This window comes from Trichosporon asahii (genome assembly GCF_000293215.1).
Source record: "Trichosporon asahii var. asahii CBS 2479 unplaced genomic scaffold scaffold00075, whole genome shotgun sequence".
Taxonomy (NCBI): Eukaryota; Fungi; Basidiomycota; class Tremellomycetes; order Trichosporonales; family Trichosporonaceae; genus Trichosporon; species Trichosporon asahii.
Genome location: NW_014040850.1, coordinates 161,413 through 181,660, shown reverse-complemented (window position 1 = coordinate 181,660; position 20,248 = coordinate 161,413). Strand labels below are relative to the sequence as shown.

General features: G+C 59.4%; 8 protein-coding genes across 8 annotated transcripts; 4 read left to right on the top strand and 4 right to left on the bottom strand.

Annotated features, from left to right (window-relative positions):
* Positions 1-30: 30 nt before the first annotated feature.
* On the bottom strand, positions 31-1,239 carry A1Q1_05638 (uncharacterized protein; the record flags this gene model as incomplete). The annotated part of the gene is made up of 1 exon (XM_014320847.1): positions 31-1,239. One exon carries the CDS (start codon positions 1,237-1,239, stop codon positions 31-33), a length of 1,209 nt encoding a protein of 402 aa, XP_014176322.1.
* Positions 1,240-1,809: 570 nt separating this feature from the next.
* A1Q1_05637 (chaperone) lies at positions 1,810-2,389 on the bottom strand (the record flags this gene model as incomplete). Its single annotated transcript, XM_014320846.1, has 2 exons — positions 1,810-1,936; positions 2,229-2,389. 2 exons carry the CDS (start codon positions 2,387-2,389, stop codon positions 1,810-1,812), a joined length of 288 nt encoding a protein of 95 aa, XP_014176321.1.
* A 742-nt stretch (positions 2,390-3,131) lies between these two features.
* Positions 3,132-4,031, top strand: A1Q1_05636 (ribosomal protein S3; the record flags this gene model as incomplete). The annotated part of the gene is made up of 2 exons (XM_014320845.1): positions 3,132-3,211; positions 3,365-4,031. 2 exons carry the CDS (start codon positions 3,132-3,134, stop codon positions 4,029-4,031), a joined length of 747 nt encoding a protein of 248 aa, XP_014176320.1.
* A 1,294-nt stretch (positions 4,032-5,325) lies between these two features.
* On the top strand, positions 5,326-5,861 carry A1Q1_05635 (uncharacterized protein; the record flags this gene model as incomplete). Its single annotated transcript, XM_014320844.1, has 2 exons — positions 5,326-5,541; positions 5,679-5,861. 2 exons carry the CDS (start codon positions 5,326-5,328, stop codon positions 5,859-5,861), a joined length of 399 nt encoding a protein of 132 aa, XP_014176319.1.
* Positions 5,862-8,292: 2,431 nt separating this feature from the next.
* A1Q1_05634 (uncharacterized protein) lies at positions 8,293-9,048 on the top strand (the record flags this gene model as incomplete). The annotated part of the gene is made up of 1 exon (XM_014320843.1): positions 8,293-9,048. One exon carries the CDS (start codon positions 8,293-8,295, stop codon positions 9,046-9,048), a length of 756 nt encoding a protein of 251 aa, XP_014176318.1.
* Positions 9,049-9,188: 140 nt separating this feature from the next.
* On the bottom strand, positions 9,189-11,053 carry A1Q1_05633 (uncharacterized protein; the record flags this gene model as incomplete). The annotated part of the gene is made up of 6 exons (XM_014320842.1): positions 9,189-9,329; positions 9,389-9,906; positions 9,970-10,114; positions 10,298-10,371; positions 10,430-10,749; positions 10,923-11,053. The coding sequence occupies 6 exons, from the start codon at positions 11,051-11,053 to the stop codon at positions 9,189-9,191; spliced, it is 1,329 nt and encodes a 442-aa protein (XP_014176317.1).
* Positions 11,054-14,362: 3,309 nt separating this feature from the next.
* A1Q1_05632 (uncharacterized protein) lies at positions 14,363-14,805 on the bottom strand (the record flags this gene model as incomplete). The annotated part of the gene is made up of 3 exons (XM_014320841.1): positions 14,363-14,475; positions 14,624-14,690; positions 14,770-14,805. 3 exons carry the CDS (start codon positions 14,803-14,805, stop codon positions 14,363-14,365), a joined length of 216 nt encoding a protein of 71 aa, XP_014176316.1.
* Positions 14,806-16,270: 1,465 nt separating this feature from the next.
* A1Q1_05631 (uncharacterized protein) lies at positions 16,271-18,985 on the top strand (the record flags this gene model as incomplete). Its single annotated transcript, XM_014320840.1, has 3 exons — positions 16,271-16,752; positions 16,793-18,244; positions 18,304-18,985. 3 exons carry the CDS (start codon positions 16,271-16,273, stop codon positions 18,983-18,985), a joined length of 2,616 nt encoding a protein of 871 aa, XP_014176315.1.
* Between the last annotated feature and the right edge of the window lie 1,263 nt (positions 18,986-20,248).

Genomic DNA, 20,248 nt, shown 5'->3' with positions numbered 1-20,248 from the left:
ATGGAGGTTTCAGGGGTGTGGCAGCGCCTGTTACCGTCTGAGGAACGGCTCAATCTCTTTGCGGGTAAAGACATCTTCCCACTCGCCGAGAGCTACCCATTCCTCCATTGTCCAGAATTGCACATCTCCTTCCCAGTCTTCACCCCTAAGGGCGTCTCTGGCGCCTTCTCTGAACGCGGACTCGATGCTTCCAGTGCTGCGAATCCGCCGTTTGCGATACTCTCCGGTGTCGTAGCTCACATGGCACTCGATGATCGAGAGTGCATTGACGATACGCACGGTTGTACAGGCCGGTCCACTTGCTTTGAGGAAGCCGATCTGCTCCCCCATGTCAGCCCAGAAGAACTCCATGCCTTGACATTCGCGTTGAAAGCCTTCATCGTTGCCCGCAGCGGTCGGGGACATCCATCTCTCATGAGAGCCCTTGATGCAAGGAGGGATCCAACCTCTTTCGGGGGAGCCTGTCCACAGCACAACAGTCACTACCTGCGAACCCCAGAATGGCCTCAGCCCCCAAGTTATGATGTCGCAGCCGTGGACGTGGTCGCCAGTCTTCGTGATATCATGAGAGTCGAGCACGGCCACGAATTCTTTCCTAGGCCGCACTTCTGGGAGCCGGCGGTCATCATAGTAGAACATTGCCATCGGACCATCTCTGAGCACCACTTTGTCGAAGGTCTTGTTGAACACGAGGAAACTTCGGAAGAAACAATAGTACTCACAGCGCCGATAGCTGCAATCGTGAACACAATCGCAAGAGCCATCCACGGCATGTTCGCATCGTCTCTCCGACGGAAACGGCTCGATGTGAGGGAAGTCGCCACCGGGAGCCTCCTCATCATGGTCTTCGAGAACTCGGACTGCACATTGGATGCGGAGGACCTCCGGGTGGCAAGGAAGATCTTCCATCTTCAAATTTCGGTAGGCAGCGCAATCCGAGGGCAAATGGGCGGGCAAGTCAATTGCTCTGAGGTCGGCACTGAGGCGTTCAAGAGCGTCACTGGAGAAACTGGCGTGGCCGAGCTCCGGCAAGTCGAGGAAAGGGTATGGGCTCGGCGCGCCTGGGAAGTGGAGACCGAACTTGGTGAGGGTGCCGAAGTGGTAGAACAGAGGTCTGGCGAGAGAGCGGAGGTACGAGTTCGCCTTGCAGACCTGGGCGAGATCATGGCGGCGCAAGTGACTGAAGACCGACAGGAGCAACTCGGCTGGAAGTTTCGGAGTGGCCGCCTTGGTTGGCATGATTGCCGCGGGCTGTCGTACGCGAAGGCCCAGTTTCGGATAGACTCGAAGGGAAGTCAGAGCTGAGGGAGGGTGTGTGAGCAACAATTGGAGTCAGAGGTAGTAGAATGTGAGACAGTCGCGTCAACCGATCAGCGTTTGGTGCCGTCCGAGTGTGGCTCGTGGCACTCGCTGCGGGGCTCACGGTAGCCCTTCTTCTGATCTTTTCAAGCAATCGTCGGCGTCGCGCTGTCCTGTGCAGATCAGTTCAGCAAGTGGTGAGATGCATATGGTGTTGATACAGTGCTACAATTGATTTATCGGCGCGAAACCTGCTTGCTGAGGGAGTTAGTGAGGTTCATGCGACGGGGGCGTTGCGAGCGAGATATATGAGCGAGTTTGGTCTTCTCAAGCTTGTTTTTGCACTTTGGCCGGTTCAGGATGACCGACAGAGGCGGGGCAGCGGGGCGCGCAGAGTGGCAGGGCCAAAATAAGGCAGCAATCGAGCTCAACAGACACATTTGCCACCGACCTGCCACAACACCTGCCACATTCCCCACGAGATTTCTACTCAATTTTCTCGCGTTTTACTCACTCAAGAAGGGCTTTAGCCTCGTTAACTTTGCCCGCCAAAAACGGAGATCCCCCGCGATCGGGGTGGTTCGCAAGCATGAGGCGTCGATGCGCATCCTTGAGCTTGTTCGCCGTGAGCGGCTCGCTGAGGAGTTAGCGACGGATCGAGAGGCAGAAAAGGAGGTGGGAGCGGGGATCGCGAGGGAGAGACATCATATGGCGCAGCAAGAGGTTGGCTGACGGTGGAAACTGCCAGCACGCCTTGCTGTTGGCGACATGGGGAAGAACGGAAGACAAGTCTGGACAGAACCTTGCCACCCAAACTCGAGTCCCTGTTCAGCCAACTCCCTGTACCCTGCCAGTACCTCTCCCAACCTTAGAACAGCGAACACAGCCCCCTCTCCTATCGGAGCCGTTTCCACGATTGTAATACTCACCGAAGACCAAGAATCTGGATAGCCTCGGCCTTGTCCATCTTCGGCTTGAAACCGCCCTTGAGGAACTTGTCGGCTCCCTTGGCTCCCCTCATCATCTGGTAGGCGACGCGGCCAGCAAAGCCGGCTCCGAGAAGGCCGAGTCCGTAGGCGAGAGTAGACATGGTGTATGCGAGTGAGGTCGGGTATCGATGGAGGAAAGATGTCTCGAAATGTCGAGCGTAGGAGTCGGACTATCCTTGCCGAGCTTGATCGCTCGCCCGAGCAATTTATTCGAGCCCTTCACTTAGCAGACAGGCAGAGGGCGTTAAGGTGGAGGTTCCCTCTGCTCAGTCACGGCCACGACATGCATGCGTCGAGTGCTGACCTGCTGTAACGAGCGAGCACGAAAAGGATGTCGAAAATTCGCTAAATGATGGAACAGGTGCCACTGGGCTCGCAACTGATCACGGAGGACCCCCTTTCCCAGCTGGAAAGTGCAACGAGGTGAAGGCAACCATTCATCTCCGAGCGCAGCAGCGGCCGAAGCCCTGCAACTACGATACCTCTAGCGTGGCAGATTGTGGAGCATTCAACGAGTCATCTTCTGGAGTATGGGGTCAAGTCGGTCGACTCGATGGTGACTTGAACCGGGTCCGACGACCAGCACCTCGACATTGTTGACAAGGAGCCCAAGCATTCACGATTAGGTGGAGCGGTGGTGACATCTAGGCACGGGTCCGAGATTGCGATCTTTAAGGGGGAGGCATAGATAAGATGCCACCACAAATTCTCGAAACTCCGAGACTCCGCGAGCCCTTGTCTCAATGTGGCGACTGGACTTTCACACTGGCTGGGCCTCGCTGGGCGTCCTTGTGACCTCGAAGTTGCACGCACTCACTTCTCTATCCATCAAAAAAACTCACCATGTCGGTCGCCCACCAGGTCTCCAAGAAGAGGAAGTTCGTCGCCGACGGTGTTTTCCAGGCTGAGCTTGGCGAGTTCTTGTAAGTGTCAACGTGACGACCGGCCCAACGACGGCGAACAAGGACGACTTGAAATCGAAAATTCGTGCGCGCGCGGAGAATCAAGTTGTCGATTTTGGTTGTTCGAGAGATGGGAACGAGGACGACGGATAAGGGCGAACGCTGACTCTGCAGCACTCGCGAGCTCGCCGAGGAGGGCTACTCCGGATGTGAGGTCCGTGTCACCCACGCCCGCACCGAGATCATCATCCGTGCCACCCACACCCAGGAGGTCCTTGGTCACCAGGGCCGCCGCATCCGTGAGCTCAAGGCTCTCGTTGAGAAGCGTTTCCGCTTCCCCGAGAACTCGCTTGAGCTCTACGCCGAGAAGGTCCAGTACCGTGGTCTTTCCGCCGTCGCCCAGGCCGAGTCCCTCCGCTACAAGCTCCTCGGTGGCCTTGCCATGCGCCGTGCTTGCTACGGTGTCCTCCGTTACGTTATGGAGTCTGGCGCCAAGGGCTGCGAGGTCGTTGTCTCTGGCAAGCTCCGTGCTGCCCGTGCCAAGTCCATGAAGTTCTCCGACGGCTTCCTCATCCACTCCGGTCAGCCCTCGGTCGACTTCATCGACTACGCCGTCCGCCACGTCCTCCTCCGTCAGGGTGTCCTTGGTATTAAGGTCAAGATCATGCGCCCCCACGACCCCGAGGGACGCATGGGCCCCGCCCACCCCCTCCCCGACCAGGTCACCCTCATCGAGCCCAAGCCCGAGACCGAGATCACCATCCACTCCGTCCACAAGGACGTCCCCCCTGCTCAGGTCCAGGCCCCCGCCGCCGCCGAGCAGCAGACCGAGCAGGCTTAAGTGCCCTGTCCGGACGCTCGAGGTATCTTCGCGTAGTTACGGTTTTGCGATGGATTCCTTCACGCATGCTTTTAGCTTGCAGTGCTATGTATTACTGACGATAATGCGGTTGAGTTGCAGTCTTTGCGGGGTAGAGTTTACTGAGCGTGAAGGTGCAGATTAAATGAGACTGCCACACGGCAGCGAGGAGATCGGTTCGCAGGTCGGCAGAGTGCAGATGGATAATGATGTAGTGAAGAGAAGGGAGTGTGTGCAGTGTCTGGAGAGCCGGCAGGCAGGGTCCGACCGTCTCCGCTATCCACGCTCTATGATACAAGTGCATTGTAAACTCTAGTCTGCTCTACTGACGCATTACGCCTGCTTCTCCATCTCAAGAATGTCGTCGATCCACGCTCCGAGCTTCTTCTCCATGACGAGCACGGCTTTGGACGCGTACGGGTCCATCGTCTGCTTGCTCGTCGTCGTGAGCGACGCCGGCAGCGACATCGACAGGTGAACCTGGTTAGGGTTGAAGCGCTTCGCTGTCCGTCAGCTTGCAGTCGTAGACATCGAGGGAGCGTGAGAGAGCAGCGTTCTACACTAGGAGGACGGCGTGGGATTGAACTCCATACCTGGCGCTGACAGTACATCTCGAAGCAGCCTCCGTGGGCGAGGTAGCAAGCAGGTGGCAGCTGGGAGGCATTGTGGCGAGTACTCACCCAACCGCTCCGCCATAGAGAGCGCGACATCGTTGGCACCAGAACGGAAGACGTGCGTCGCCGTCGTCGGTAGGCTCTGCTCGTCAGCTGCTGACCTGGGCCTATCAGCTCACCCCGCGTCCTGGCATAGCGACCGCCCACTCGGCCGCCAGTCGCGTGCGCGCCTCGTCTTCATCGAGCGTCTGCCCGCCAACCCAGATCATGAGCGTGTCCTTCAGCCGCGTCAGGTGGAATGCAAACCCCGGCGCGCCGGGGAAGGGCGGCAGAAGCGAGGTGTGGTACGTCCTGATCTGCGGTGGGAGATCTGCCATGATATGGGACTGTCGTCAGCTTGATGGTACAAACACAAGGAGTTGCGTACGGAATACTGCTGGTGAGTTACGAGAGTCCGCAGCTAACTTGAGTATTCTGAGTGTACGAGCCTCAAGCGGCTGAGAGCAGCGAATGAGGAGGGTGACTCACGACTGATGGGTGAACGGAAGGAAGACAAGCGTCAACATCTGAAACTGATCAAACCTCCACCGCGTGTCGTCACCATCCAGCCGACATTGCATCCGCACACTCACCTTCGCTCAACCCATCAACCACCAACAACAATGGTCGACTTAACGCCGCCGTCGAGTAGCGCAAACACGCCTAAGCGCGAGATGGACATCGACGAGCGCGACGAGCACGAGCGGCACTACTCCTCCGGCTCGGACGAGGGCGAGCCCGGCGCTAGCGACACGGAGCTCGACGAGGCTGAGCCCATCGAGACGGGGCAGGCTACGCCGCCACTCGTTGAGGGCGAGGCGGGACCGAGCACGAGTACTGTGAGTGACTGCCGCTTATGCACTGTTATTCGGTCTATTTAGTCTCTGCGACCCAGCACCTTGCTCCTTCGAACGGGTTGAAACTACGGGAGGGACGGCGACAGCTTCTCCATGTGCGGAACAGCTGACACGCGCAGTCCAAGAAGGCCCGCCGCCCCAAAGACGGTCTGTACGAAAGCGAGATCGTCCAGCGCTGGAATCGAGGTGAGCTGGAGGATTGGGCCCAAGCTGACAGGACAGAAATCGGCGACATCATCGCGCCGCCTTCGCAGCCTTCATCCTCCGGATCCTCCCAAGCCCAGTCCCAGGCGCAGAAGTAACCTCCGCCTCTGTTGTATAACCACCATGAATGCATGTACATATTCACTCCTATGCCGCTCGTGCGTCAGCGCTGCACTGTCTCTATCCTTCCTCCAACTCTGCCGGTCCTCAACAACTTGTATGATTGGAGGGCCGCGGAAAGTCGCAATCTCGGGCAGTGGTTCGAATCCCTCCCCCTGCCCGGGATTTGTGAACAACCGGGCCGGCGGCAAATTCGTGACTCTGCCGAGCCGGTTGAGCGTCGTTCGCGCCAGCTATCAGTTGTCTGCTGCTCTGCACCGTCCACCTCGCCAACAACAACAGGCAAAGAAATAGCATCATGTTCGGCCGCCTGACGCAGATCGCGATCAACCTCATCGCCATCTCGACCATCCTCGGCGGCGTCAAGCGCGCGACTGGATACTCGTGAGTGTTGCTCCCTCCCTGACAGCCGCGCGGCCCATTGATTATGGCTCGGCTTCCACACGATCACGCAGTACCATGCCTTATGCGACCTTACCACCTTGGCAGGTATCCAGCAGTCTGCTGGACCCATCCTCCAGGGTAGACGAATGGTCGACAGCAACGACCGCGCGAGCATTGTGTTTGGTGACCAACTGAGTGCCAGCCGATCGGCGCCGATCACGATCACGCGAGCCAAACAACCCCCTTGTGACGTCTTCATGCACTCCAGAATCAGCTGTCCGAGAACCTCTCAGCTGATAGCAGCATCTACACCGGCCGCATCAGGGACACGACGTTCCGCTCGCTGCTCGACTCCTACCTCGGTTTTGGCGAGAACATCTTTGCCTTCGTGTGTGGCTTTGCTGTCTCGAGCTCGTACTTCCGCCGCCAGCTTGACGACTAAGCCAAGCGCATGTCTGTCACTTCCTCCACCAGCTAGGGAGAGGCTGCGCGATGCGTGATAACCTCGAAGCAAGGCTTTCCCGGCAGAGCAGGAGACGGACCAGGCGGAGTAGGAGAAGAGCGGGTGGGGCTGTGATCCACTACACCCCGCGGCAGGAGACATAACTACCCTTACATGGTGAGGGCCGAGGTGGACGACTGGTCCATGTTTGGAGAAGGAGGGACGGGTGTTGGCCGAATGGGACGCGACGCAGCGTAGACGCCCGCGGCGAGTGTCGCTCGCCTGTACACACATTACGTTTTGGTTTTATATGTATCGCTTTACTCTTATCACAGGAAAGCTAAGAGAGCTGCAGTCAAGCGCGCAGTCGCTACTTGTTCACGGGGGCAGGTGTCTGTGCTTCATGGTGCCCACTGTGCCAACCCACTCTCCACAATCCGCCGCTGTGGCACCTGCCGGCCCGCACCAAACAAGAGCAAAAAAGGCATGACCTTGAACAGGGCTGCAGCGTGTTAGATCGTGGCATCGGCGTGATGTCGCTGCCATGAGTGAACCACACGGGGTTACTCCTGCCAATGTGAGACGCGCACGAGATAGAGCACGAAGACTACACCAGTGCTAATAACTCGGCGGCCGAGGCCGATCCAAACCAACGAGTTCCGCCTCATGCCCAGCCTCATGCCGAGGATCGAGCAGTCTTACAAGGCGGAAGCCCAGGAGGCCATCGAGCTCATTGCGGGGTCATGTGGCTGTGTTGTATGCGGACGAGCGAAATCGTGCCCCGCGTTCGTCGAGAGTTCCGGCTCGGCCCCCTGGGCCCAGCCAGACAGCACTATCCAAACTCTAGCCCTGTCCGAGTCGCCGGCCCCTGTTTCGTCTTTATACCTATGCAGAGTTCTATCTGTAACGACTGTGGGCCTCCACAAGACGTCAAGGAGCTCGGCATGGCCCGAGATCATGCGTCGTGGGAAGCCTCGTGCCGTGCGCGTATGCCGCAATTAATCGAGGCGCCAGAGGCAGACAGGCACACATTGCTGCTATGAGTCATGGACTGAATCTGAATCGTTTTTCGGTTCTGCCATCCTTCTCACAATTGCATCGTGGCCCATGGCGCATTCGCATGCTTCTCTCCGGCACGGGCATTGGGCGCTTGGCGCAGGCTGAGGATCTCTCCACAGGCATGCGCAGATCTCGGTGAGGGGGGTCATGGTGAGATGTGGGCTTGTGTGGAGCGCAGAGCGTCCTACCAGCGGAGACGTGGGGACGCGTACGGGCTAGTGTCCTAGCGTTCACACGACTGTGCACTATCCTGCCTTAGCTGCCTTGGGTTCGGTCAACCATCCTCTACATAACCTGACCCACGAGACCCATGGACACGATGCTCGTTCTCCTCTCTGTGCACCTCTCGCACCTCTCACGACCATGAACGCCCACACTCGGTCGCTGTCGACGGGCAGCATCGGCGCCGCCTCGACTGTCAGCTCACGCTCTGGTTCCTTCTCCTCGAGCTCTCCGCCTGACTCACCGACGTACCCTCCCCCAGCAGCGCTGCGGCGGGACGCGCCCCTGCGTCCCCTCCCGGCATGGAGCTTCGCCTTCCCCCGCCCAGCGGAGGGCGGGCAGCTCCCCTCGCTCCCCATCTCGGGCAGCATCGGGCCAGTCCTCTGGGCAGCCCGTGTGGGTTCGGAGCGATGGCGACGGAGCTCCCCTCGAGGCGCAGTGTCAGCGGACGTGTTCACGTGGGCGATCCTCGATTCCGTGCTGGACCGGTGGGTATCAGTGGGCAATCAGAGGACAGAGGACAAGGCGGGGCTGACCCCAGTCTGACAAACTACCGATCCCGAGTCGTGCAGGAGTCCAAAGGGCGGACGTGGCCGTCACTCCCCTCCTGGAACGAGTGGCTGTATCTGACCGACCAGCTCGTGTTTGACGCATGGGAGGCGGCGATGGACACCTTGCCCGAAGCCAGACCGCCGACAGATATCCGGTCAGTCGGCCGGCTCTGCCGCACCGTTATGAACCACACCTGGAGCCCGTGGCATGACTCTTCCCCACCTCCCGAGAGTTACAACCTCCGCAAGCCCGTGCCGAGGGAGCTGATGGGGGAGTGCGACCCGAGACTGGAGGCCAATCGGGGCATTGTGTGTGCACTGGCTGGGAGAGAGGGACGGAGCGTGGGCAGCGTGCAGTGGGAGGTCGCTGTCAACACCACTCTGCTGCTGAAAGTCCCCCTCGCGCCGCCCCGGACTTATCCTCGCTTGGACCGCGCGAGGCTGCCGCCAAAGCAGTCGTTGGAGTGGGAGACGTACCACGCCCCGCGGGCGCGGGTTGCGTACTGAGGATCTGTAGCTTGTATCGAGATACCTACCCCCCTCATGGACATTTTGTATGCAAGGGCCAGTCACAGTCACCATTCCAATGCTCGCCCATGGCTGTAACAAATACATCTCTGGCGCGTCTAGCGCCCTGTAGTGGAAGTCTACTCGTCTACTCCGAGTCCCACTCGGCTCCGCTGCTCGTGGCGCTTGCGGCCGTCTGCGTCGCCGTCTCGCTCGTAGCTGTCGAGTCGAGGCTGGCCATGCTGCCCAGCGCGCTCTCCGTCAGGCCCGTCGTGGCCGTGCTGCTCGTCGGCGTGTCCACGGATCCGCGAGAGGGGAGCTCGACCTGGTGTCAGCTCACATACCAGAAATGGCTTAGCTCGTCGTTTCCACCGCCGTTCCACATCACAACCGCGACCAGGGCCTGCGCCCAACTTGCCAAACTCACCTCTACGCTTCCGCGGCTCGTTGTGCGATTCCTGAGATGGCTCGGACGAGAGGCCGTGGCACTCGCAAACTTCTGCCACTGCGCGCCGCCGCGGAAGGGCTCGGCGCGGTCCTCAAAGTCGAGCTTGCCCTCGACCTCGCCGCGCATCTTCTTCTTGTCCTTGTCCTCGTCGCGCTTCTCCTTCTCTGCAATCGCGCGCGCACGCTGCTGGTACCCGCGCCGCGAGCAGCAGGAGATGACGAGGAAGCCGAGCAGTGCACTCGAGATTGTGAGCACGAGACTGAGCGGGGGCAGAATGAGTAAGGGCGGCAGAGGGTTGGAGGTCAGCAGCCAGCGCACGCCAGTTGGGTGCGGCACGAAGCGCACCACGACCCAGCCCGTCGTGCGCACCTCGCGGTGGTAGCCGGCGTTGTCGTGCGTATCCTCGCGGCCTGGGGTCAGCTTGATGTTGGCAGGTCGTCTCGGCAGCTAGAGCAGGCGGTTTTCGGACTCACCAATGCTGACGAAGACGGCACCAACACCGCCGTCACCGCGACCTGGACGCACGACGACGCCTCCAAGCAGCTCCTTCGTCATGAGGACGACTTCGTTTCCGCGCGCTGGCGGGATCAGGGACCCCTTGCGCCGGCGCTCCTTGATCTTCGCATTCGGGACGCTGACGTAGCCAAAGATGCGGGAGGGACAGAGGAAGCGGAATGGCCACGGGATGATGCACGGTGGCAGTAGCGAGGCCGGATACGGCGGGAGGCTGACGAGGCCGGCCGAGAGTGGGGGTGGGGGAAGGGACTGGTGTCAGTTCAGCGTCTACAAGCAATAACTTACCGGCTGCGCGGCGGCGATGACGATGTGCTCTGGGTTGCGCACCGAGCGGAGCTCGATCGACACCATAAAGTTACCTGAATCGTCAGCAGCTGTTGTCAGCGGGACGCATGCGCGGTCAGCGCGCGGGCATACCGGTCTCGGGAGCGTCCGAGTGCGGGCGGACAAGCTCGAGCTCGACTTGCACGTCGTACGGCAGGTCCTCCTGGAAGCGGTCGAGGTTGATGGGGAGCACGGCGTGGGGCGTGCGGTGCGTGCGCGAGCCGTACACGAGCCACCCCTCTGTCTCGACACTGCCGCCCGTGCCCCAGCTCCACCAGAAGGCGCCGACGGCGAGGAAGCTGAACACCGCGCTCGCGAGCAGCAGTAACGCCAGCAGCGCCGTCTTCACTACGACGCTGATCGTGAGCGGCGACGTTATCACATCTCGGATGAGGCGTAGTGGGTAGGTTATTCTGCTGTCAGCTCGTCAAGTCACTTCAAGCTCCGCGCAACCCTGCTGCCTGTCTCCTGTTTCGTCTTCTAGCCCTGGCTCAGTCCTATCCGGCAATGGTCCGGCTCTGTGCCGTGACGAAACAGAAGCTCTGAGCGCAGAAGCCTCCGCCCCCGCTTTCAGCCAGATACACACGGTGTGAAGAGAATGTCAAGGAGACGATGCAGAAAGTCGACAAAGTCAGAGTTGGGCTGAGATTGCGTGCTGAGTGTGCGGCGCCGGGGTGTCGGCCGCCTCACGTCCCGGCGTTGAGAGGACGTGGACATGGTGGATGCTGCTCGTGGAAAATGCTGTGGAGTCGTCCGCGGATGTGTGTTTGTTTTTGGTGGAAGTGGTTGTGTATGTGTAGTTGAAGGTGATGAATCAAGTCAATGTCAGATGAGATGGATTGGTCGTCCGGATGGATGCTGGAGCGGATCGAAGTTGTCCTTTGGATCGGTCGAAACCTGGTGTCGTCACCGTCCATCGTTTGCCCTGGGCCCCTGGGTGCAGGCTAGATCGGTAACCGACCCGGAAGTGGGACGCGCTAAAAGTGCCGGCCGGATGAGGTTGCAGGCGTTCGAAGTGGAGGGACGCCTATCGAGGCCGGTAGGCAGCACGCCTATCTCTTATCTCCCCAGGCCCCTTGAACCTCGAGGGAGGTGTGCTAAACGACCTTGAAACGCTCAAAGCAACCACGTCGCTCTGCAAAGAAGCCTCTGGATCTGCTTACGTCCTAATTACGTCTCTGCGGTGCAGCGATGCTCCACGGCAACTCCCGTGTTCCTGCTCGCGATCACAGACGACGAGCAGTGGACGGAGATGTCTTCTTATCAGCGTGTGTGGCCAGCTCGGAGTTCCAGCGATAGCGCGGGCTGCAATCTCCGGCGGAGCACATACGACTCCCTCTCGGTCCAGCCGTGGCTAGGCTGAGCTTGTGTGAAACTGACTTTGAGAGGTCATTCCTGCGGTTCCTCACTAGTGGAGTGCCGAGCCGCTCGCTACCACCCCTCGCTCCTCTTCCTCACGTTCGAGAAGCGAAGGAGACATGGTGTCCATCTTGCTCTAACCTCTAGCTCTTCGTCTCTGACACTTGCTGCGCAGCGTACCTAGCGCCAAGCTCACTTCATCCTCAGCTGACACTACTTTGATCAAGCTCATGGTATGTGCCTGTAGCAGCGTCTACGGCGATTGCAAGCCCCACTTGCTGGTTCCTCTCCGCAGCTCATCTACGTTTCCGCCGCTACATTCCTTACGCTGTTCCTGCAAACGGCACCAGTCGACATGCGTAAGTCCAGCTGCCGCTAGCGCCAACCTTGCCCAATCCAGTCGGCCAGACCAAAGGGCGCTCCACCCAGCGTTTAGCTGACACTGCGAACTCTAATCCTCCATGATCACCTGATCAAGTAATGATCGCGCTTGGGGGACGTGTTCCGGCGGAAGTGAGGGTGAGCTTGGAAGACATGGGGGGACAGCGGCGGCGACGAGGTGGACGGCGAATAATGTGAATGCATAGGTACAATGTGTTGATGCTGCGCAGACTGGGGAAGGTCAGCTTCAGCATCGATGCGACAGCTGTGGGCGAGAGCCACAGATTTGGGGACTCACTGTCTGTCTCTGTCCCCCTCTCTCTCGCCTCCTCTCGTCGCTTACCCGCGAAGCTTAGTGCAGCCGGTTGGCTATCGTGGGCTTGTCGGTCGTCCAGTGACGTTCGCTGGCGATTCCTGCACCAAGCTCCCAAGCTGGTTAGCCTCGCGTACTGGCTCAACCCGTTTGATGTGGGCCGCCTAGTTCATGCCCTCAACCACCCGCTGCTTCGTCGGCATGTCGATCTTTTCCGCGTTCAGTGGCGTCTTGGGTCCAGACTCCTTGCGCTTGTTCCGGGGATCCATCGCGCGGCGCTCAGTGACGATGGCGAATGTGACGATGGAGGCGGTGAAAACGCCAAGGAGGAGAAAGGGGTTCGGCGCTTTAATGGGGGCCATGGCTTCTTCTTCTTCCTCAGCTGCTGAGAGTCGTAGTAAAGGAGGGGCCAGGTGGTCGAGGAGGGTGGAGGAAGGTCAAGGTCAGTCGACGACTTTGTGGAGAATGCAGGTGGCGGAAAGTGGAGGTCGTCGATAATTCGGAGCAACGAGGAGGCTGCGGCGGAGATCAGCCCCTCCACCGCGGATCCGTCGGAATCTTGACATTGCCACGCGACTATCGCCCAACTTGGGAAGGATGAGTAACAAGCAGCGAGTCTTTCGCCAGGTCCGTCCAGGCCCCCTAGGTCCCAGGACAGGCCCGCCCACTCCTCCTGCTCCCAGGAACAAGCATGTCTGATCGAGTTGTCAGAACGAGAAACGTGCTAATCTCGCCAGGACCCAAGAAGGGCGGAACATGAAACGCTGAAACGTCGCTCTCCGTCGGTCGGTACGGTCTGCATGTCCTCGGGAGAATGGACGTCAGGGCCTCAAGCTCTGCACAGCAATAGCGTCAACTTGTGCACCGGTGCGTAAGTCAGGATTTTCGCGATTCATCAACACGAGTGTGATTATCCTATTTTGCACCGCCTCATGGGCCTCACTCTGCCTCAGTCCCTTATCCGTCCTCTCGAGTGCTCTGATACTTCGACGTCCTTCGGCGCTCCGATACTCGGATTACTCGGCTCCTCTGCGCCAGCATATAGGGTCTATGGGCGATCCTGTGCTGTGTTCCGAAGGCTTAAATATTCTTTTCAATCCTGACCTGTTCCGCCTCATCTTGAGAGCTCGCCTGCAGCCAGTCTGAGGTCGCGCGGCAGTCGTCAATTGCCTCGAGAGCCTAGGGAGCCTCGGCGGTGGCCTGAGGCATTGCGCGTCGCTCTTTGCTCCTTCCCGGCGAGATTCTGGAGTTGACATGACGGACGAGACTAGATCAGACTGACTCCGCTCGTGTGCATGGACTTACATACGCTCACGCACACTCATTTGCCCATTCAGTCCTAGCAACAAGGTTCATTCGCGCATTGTGTGCGATGCAGATAAGTGATCGGCACACATGGCCAGCGGGCAGGAGAACATTGACACATCCGAATGCCGGAGCGGTGCTGTGGAGCTCCCAATACCTCCCCATCCTCCGAACGCTCTCGGAACAAGAAGAGGCAGAACACGGACGATCAAGAATAGTACTGAAGATTACGGGGGTTTCGTAACTTGTTAGCAAACGTCTGCCGACATGTAATTGATACCTATACCCTCGAAGCTGTAAAGCCATTAGGCTTTCGGGCCGTAGTCAGTGCTGTGCAACACTTGTCTGAAACAGGCGCAGTTGGACTGTGTGGCGCGCGTACTCTCGTTAGTGTCGCTGGTTCCATCTCGCTGGGCCATGGAACCCGTCAGAAACCCAAGAAGCCACCGTCCCCAGAACTTCGGATCCAGCGGCCACATCGGCACATCCACGATGACCACGATGGGACGGGCAGCGGCCATGAAGTCGCGGGCTGATAATGGAGCCCGCCAGGAGAAACAGGAGACTGAGCACCGCTGATAACGGCGAAACAGTTGGAGAGATGTAGTGGTGAAACGATGCTATGCCATGCGAAGGGAAGGAATGAGATCTACAGAAACGTCTGCCCGCTATACACTTCGAGTACTTTGCTGCTGCTCTTCTTTTGCTGCCCTCGCCTTGGCTGCGTTGGCCTGGATCTCGGCACGCATCTCCTCCTCGGCGGCGGCGAGCTTGTCCTTCCCTTGTGATTGTTAGCGAGGGTTCGTCGGTCGGTAGATGTATTGCGTGGTGGAGGGGACGGGACACCAAGCTCGCCCAGACCTAAAGCCCAAAGCTCTATCTCGGAGCGGGCAAGGCGGGCAAAGCCAACCATGACCTAGTCCACTTACAGTCCTGGTGTTCCGGCGAGCGAAGGCCGCGGGCACGCTGGTCCTTCCAGCGCTTCTCGTTCTCGCCCTTGGCAAAGTAGTACCCGATGCCGGTCGCCACGATAAGGGCCTAGAAGTCAGTGACTGGGGAGGGGTTAGTGACTCACGGCCCAGCCGTAGGCGACAGACTTGGGAGAGTTCATGTTGAGTTAGCTGGCTGGAGCGGGCGGTGTAGGGATGCTTTTGTCGCTGCACCGGTTTGGTTTCGGAACTCGTCTAGCTGATCGTAAAGGTGGAGGCGGGTGGGTTATCGGAAAGGTGGAGGGGAGGGATCACAGAAAGAGTAAAGCGGAATCAAATTGCACCCAAGCAAGAGATGAGACTGATGATTGCCCTTTTCCCCTTGCGTGCCCAGTTGAACCCCTTGCAAGATTGGCCAGGCACGGATATTCCGAGCGTCTCTGAGCCTGGGTCACGTGTGAAAACCCTTCAGGCACAGCGTCGAGCACTGAGCAAGTGCGCAAAAGCAGAGCTTGACATGTCCCTTGCGGTTCCTGCGCGGTTCCTGCGTTGTGTCCTGCGTGTGCCCAGTGCCGCCGTCTGCCGTCTGCGCCGGGTGTATGCCGTGAGGGGATGAGCTTCTGCAGGCAGGAGCCGGAGTGTGCAATTGCTGGTGGGTGCCTTGGTCCCCCTAGCCTCTGGGCTCAAGCTGGTATCTATCGAGCGAGGCTTGGGATAGGCTGGGTCATCGAGTGCAGAGCATGCAGACTAATGGCGCCTAAGCCCTACTCGGGGTACACTTCGCCAGACCGCCCAGGCGCCCAGGCACTGCTGCTTCAGAGCTGTCAGCCCAGGCAGGAGAGCGTATCCTCAGGGGACTGGCGTTCAGGCGGCGGGGACCTGCATGCCTCGCTCAGCCAGCCCAGTCAGCCAGGCCACTCACTCTACTCCTTACTCTACTCGCCTGGCACAACGGCACAACGGCGCAGCGCTCGCCTTACTCATATCTACTACATCCCAACCATCTCGTCACTCCCTGCCCCCCGCCGCAACCACAACCACAGTCCGGCTTGACTACTTATCCTGTCAACAATCATCCATCCACCCACCCACACCCCCCCTCCTCACCATCTTCACCATCCTCCAGCCCTCCTCTGTCAACTCTCAATTTACACCAACCCACTCGCACTTACGCCCCCCCCCCCGGCGTCATTGTCCACAACACTCACCTTCCCTACCCATCTTGCATCGCAGTCACCACCACCTCGCTCGGCGTACCTTGACAGACGCACCTCGCTTCCGCCGCACCCCCTCGGGCCGTCTGCCCGCCGTCACACTCACGATCCGATCGTCCACCGTCACTCGACCACACAGAGAGAGTCCACTCCCCCCACTTACCCATCCGTCCATCGCTCTCATTCCGATCCCCATCCATTCCTGCATCCCGAACTAACCACCCCCCCGCCAACAAAGGAACTGCCTGCATCCACGGCACAGGGCGTTCCCGACTTTGCCTTCCCTCATTTAACAATAACTAACATCCAGTGAGTCGCCCCTTCCTTCCTTTCAGACTCTTTTCATCCGCCATCCCCCCTTCTCCTTTCCCTTCTTCCACACGTTCGTCTCAGAAACTGACTCTCCCAAAGGGCCACAGGCCTCAGCGCGAACATGGCGTCTCCGCCCTCCTTCGACACGTTCTACGGACAACAGCAGCCGCAACAGTCATCGGGTTCTTTTGATTACCCATCCACCAACCCGACGTACACTCAGCAGCAGGGTGACCAGCAGTACGGCACCATGTACGTTTCCGAGGAGCCCCAGGGAATGGCCGGAGACGACGGATGGCAGGGTGGCGGCGGCGACTACCAGCACCAGCAGCACCGACAACTGCATCCCAACACAGGCGGCAGCATCGACCGCAAGGAGTCTGTGCCCTTTGACCCGACGAGCAGCAGCACAATCATCGCATCGGCCTCGCAGCCGAACGGCGGCTTCCAAGGACAGCAGTTCCAGCCGCATCTGCACCAGCAGCAGATGATTGACCCGAACCTGGGATCTGGCGAGCACAATAACATGCTGGACCCCATGAACAATAGCCGTCCCGGCAGCTGGCACGGCAGCCAGCAGCAGCTCGATGAGCTTCACCAGATGTGAGTGACGCGCTAGATGCTTCATACTGACTAATCGCAGTATTTCTAACCCCAACTCTCGCCCCAGCACGCCGGGAAATGTCTCGCGCGTGGCGTCCCCCTTCATGGAGCCGAACCAGCAGCAGCTGAACACGGCATCCAACAACATTACGCGATCCCCGAGCCCGTACGGAGGACCGAGCCCCTACAATGCGCCGAGCCCGTATCAGGCCCCGAGCCCGTACAACGCCGCGAGCCCTTATGGAGGAAACTCGAGCGTGGGCACACCTGGTGCTGTCGCCCCTTCGCCCGGCACCCAGCGCTCAAGTGTCATCTCGCCTGACCAGAACTCGCCTTCCTTCTCGAAACCCCAGTCTCCGCCTGCTCTCGTCATTCCCAACAGTTCCAGCTCGCCATCTATGAACTCGCTCGTCGGAACTAGCATGGACCAGCATCAGCTCCAGCAGCAGCAGCAGCAGGGAGCTGGCAACTTTGGCAACAGCCTCTTGCCGCCAGCGAACCCCGCCCTCGAGCACTTGACGGGCATGGCTGGAATCTCCCCGATCGCCCCGAACGCGGACGGCCCGATGATCACCATTCAGCCCAGTACCCCGATCAGCGGCCTGCGAGACCAGAAGGGGATCTTTGACGACGCCCTCCGCCGCGCGAATGCTGCGAACGCCCAGTGGAAGCAGGAGCAGCAGAACAACCTGCAACAGGATCAGCGCAGCCAGACTTCGAACCAGGACCCCGCGACCTTCATCGCGAACGCCCAAGCTTGGTCTCAGTCTGTCGATCTCAACGGCATGTCCCTTGAAACGGGGCACCCCCAGATGCGCCCGCGAGCTCGCTCAGAGTCCTATGCGTCTGGAGGCGATGCTTTTGGGCGCCAGGCGATCGCACAGGTGCAGGCGAGCGGCATCGCTGGACCGGACGGTTTCGTCATAGACCAGTCTGGTGGCAGCGCAGTCGCGGACGACCAATGGCGGGACATCAACGCCTGGCGAACGCAGACGGCTGGCGGTGAGGACCAGTACAGCACGATGGACCCGCGCCAGCTGCCTGGAAACGGTTACGGCCAGCCGATGCAGCAGTTCCAGCAGGACCACGACATCCGCAGGCAGCAGCTTGGGCAAATCAACACAAACATTCAGCAGCAACAGCCCCAGCAGCCGGGCCAGATCTCGCCCGATTCGATGCGCTTCTACAGCGAGCTAGGCCTCAACCCCCAGGCCATGGGCCAGCAGCAGATGTACCAGCAGCCGCAGCGAGGATTCTTGGAGGCGGGACAGTCTGCGCCCAGGCGCCGGTCGTTCAACGACGGCGTCCATCCCGCGGCAGGAGCTGGAACGCCAGGATACGGTGTAGAGTTCAGCGTTCCTGGCGGTGTCGTGCCTCAGGGCCGATTGAGGGGTGGATCCTTCGGCTCTGCGATGGGTCATCGCCGAGCGGTACGCAGCGAGGACTTTAGTGCTATGGGCACTGGTTGGGGTGTTGGTGCGGGAGGTTCAACGTGAGTGTAAAGCTGCCTCGTTTCTCATGCTTTGTTGATCATGATGCTGACTGTGGCAGTGCCGACTTCCTTCAGAGCATTACGAATCCCGACGATGGAACATTGCTTCCTCCGTCGATGCGAGGAAGGTCCATGTCTCACTCCCGACACAGCTCTGCGTCCTCTGTCCGCTCCGCCTCGCCAGCTTTATCAATCTCGTCGCAAGGAAGTTCTTTCTCCCACCACTCTCACATGGAGATGCCTGAAGGAGCCTACTTCCCCGGCGACATGTACGGCCAACCAAAGGTCGCCAAGATGCGGGTCACCAGCCAAGCCACCGAGGTCGCCTCGCAGAGCCGACGAACCAACAGCGGCGTCTTCAAGTGCCCGATCCCAGGGTGCGGGTCGACGTTCACACGACACTTCAACCTCAAGGGTCATCTGCGAAGCCACAACGACGAACGACCATACAAGTGCATATACGAAGGATGTCCGAAGAGCATCGTTGGTTTCGCACGCCAGCACGACTGCAAGCGCCACATGCTGCTGCACGACGGCGTGCGGCCATTCGAGTGCGAAGGCTGCGGGAAGAAGTTTGCGCGCCTCGACGCCCTCACACGACACCACAAGAGCGAGCAGGGCCAGGAGTGCGCAATCTCCCATCCGTTACCGACAAACCCGGACGGCAGCCCCATGTCCGAAAGCCAGTACAAGGCCTACCAGACGCAGAAGGGCAAGGAGCAAAAGCCGCTTGCAGTGTAGCCCGCGGGGCGTACCAGCACCTCCTTCACCCTGCCATCCAGCACCCCGCCCCCGCCCCTCTCACAGCCGTGCAGCGCCGTGCGCGCCGGCACCCGAGCCGCGGAGCCCGATCGGACCTGCGTTCAAACCGCATCTCCATCACACCACAGAACGAGCAGTAGCGTAGTAGTAGCACATTGCGACATGGACAATGACCCCCAACCAGTTTGTGGATAGAACTTTCTCTCTCAATTCAGACCTTTTGTAACTCGAATCCTCTCCTGTAGAATGATCCGGCCAGATGAACACCCGTATCTCATACATGCCGCTTGGTGTTTTGGTCCAGTGTTGTGTTTACTGTAGCGAGCGAGGGTCTCGGTCCAGACCCTCACGCGACCCTTGGTTCTACCCGAGGAAGTGGAAGGACCCCACCACTTGCACCGGTATGCTGGATGCTCCATAGCTCCACGAAGTGCGCAGCAAATGGGCAGCTCCGTATCGTCAGTGCCCCAGACTGGTCTCCCGGAATGGATGTACGTACGCGCCACACGCGCCGCCGGCGCATCGCGCCGCACGCGACAAGGAGCAAGAGAGACAAGTAAAGTTTGCGGCGTACACCGCCACACAATCTCGGGATGGGCGCGTTCCGTCCTGACAACGTGGGTGGCTCCCTCTTGACTGCTCTTTTGCTGGTCGTCTGGCGATACTCCTTCTCTCTCCGGATTGCAGAATTGCAAGAGTGGAAGGGGATGAATACGAGGGTTGGGGCCAGGTACTTTAGGTACGAAGCAGTGCATGCGAGGTTCACGTGCAGAGTATGCTTGTTTGTGGCCTGGGCTCTGGACTGTTCGCGTGGAGTCTTCGCATATCGACAAGCGAGCCTGCCCGAAACGGGACAAACGAGCCACAATGCTCGAGTACCTTTGAGTTCGTGAGTTCGAGAACTAGGTGTGGGCCCAAGAAGGCACCGCAATAACTTTACTGTGCCGAGATAGCCCTTGTCCCTCCGTCCCTCCGTCCCATCTCCGGCCCATCCTCCGTCTTCACTCTTCTTCTCCTAAAGGACATGCTCAGAAGCAACTGTCCGAGTCCTGCGCACGTAAGAGCCAGGAACAACACAGCACAGCCAGCGCACAGCAGCGGAGCGTAAGGAACGGCGGGAAAGACAGTGTCACGAGGTATCTCGTCGTTGGGAAGGGCGGAGGTGTTGCAACTCCGCAAAACAACACGGCGTTCCTGTCGACTACTCCGTTGAACTCTTATCTTCTCCCATCTGTCATGATT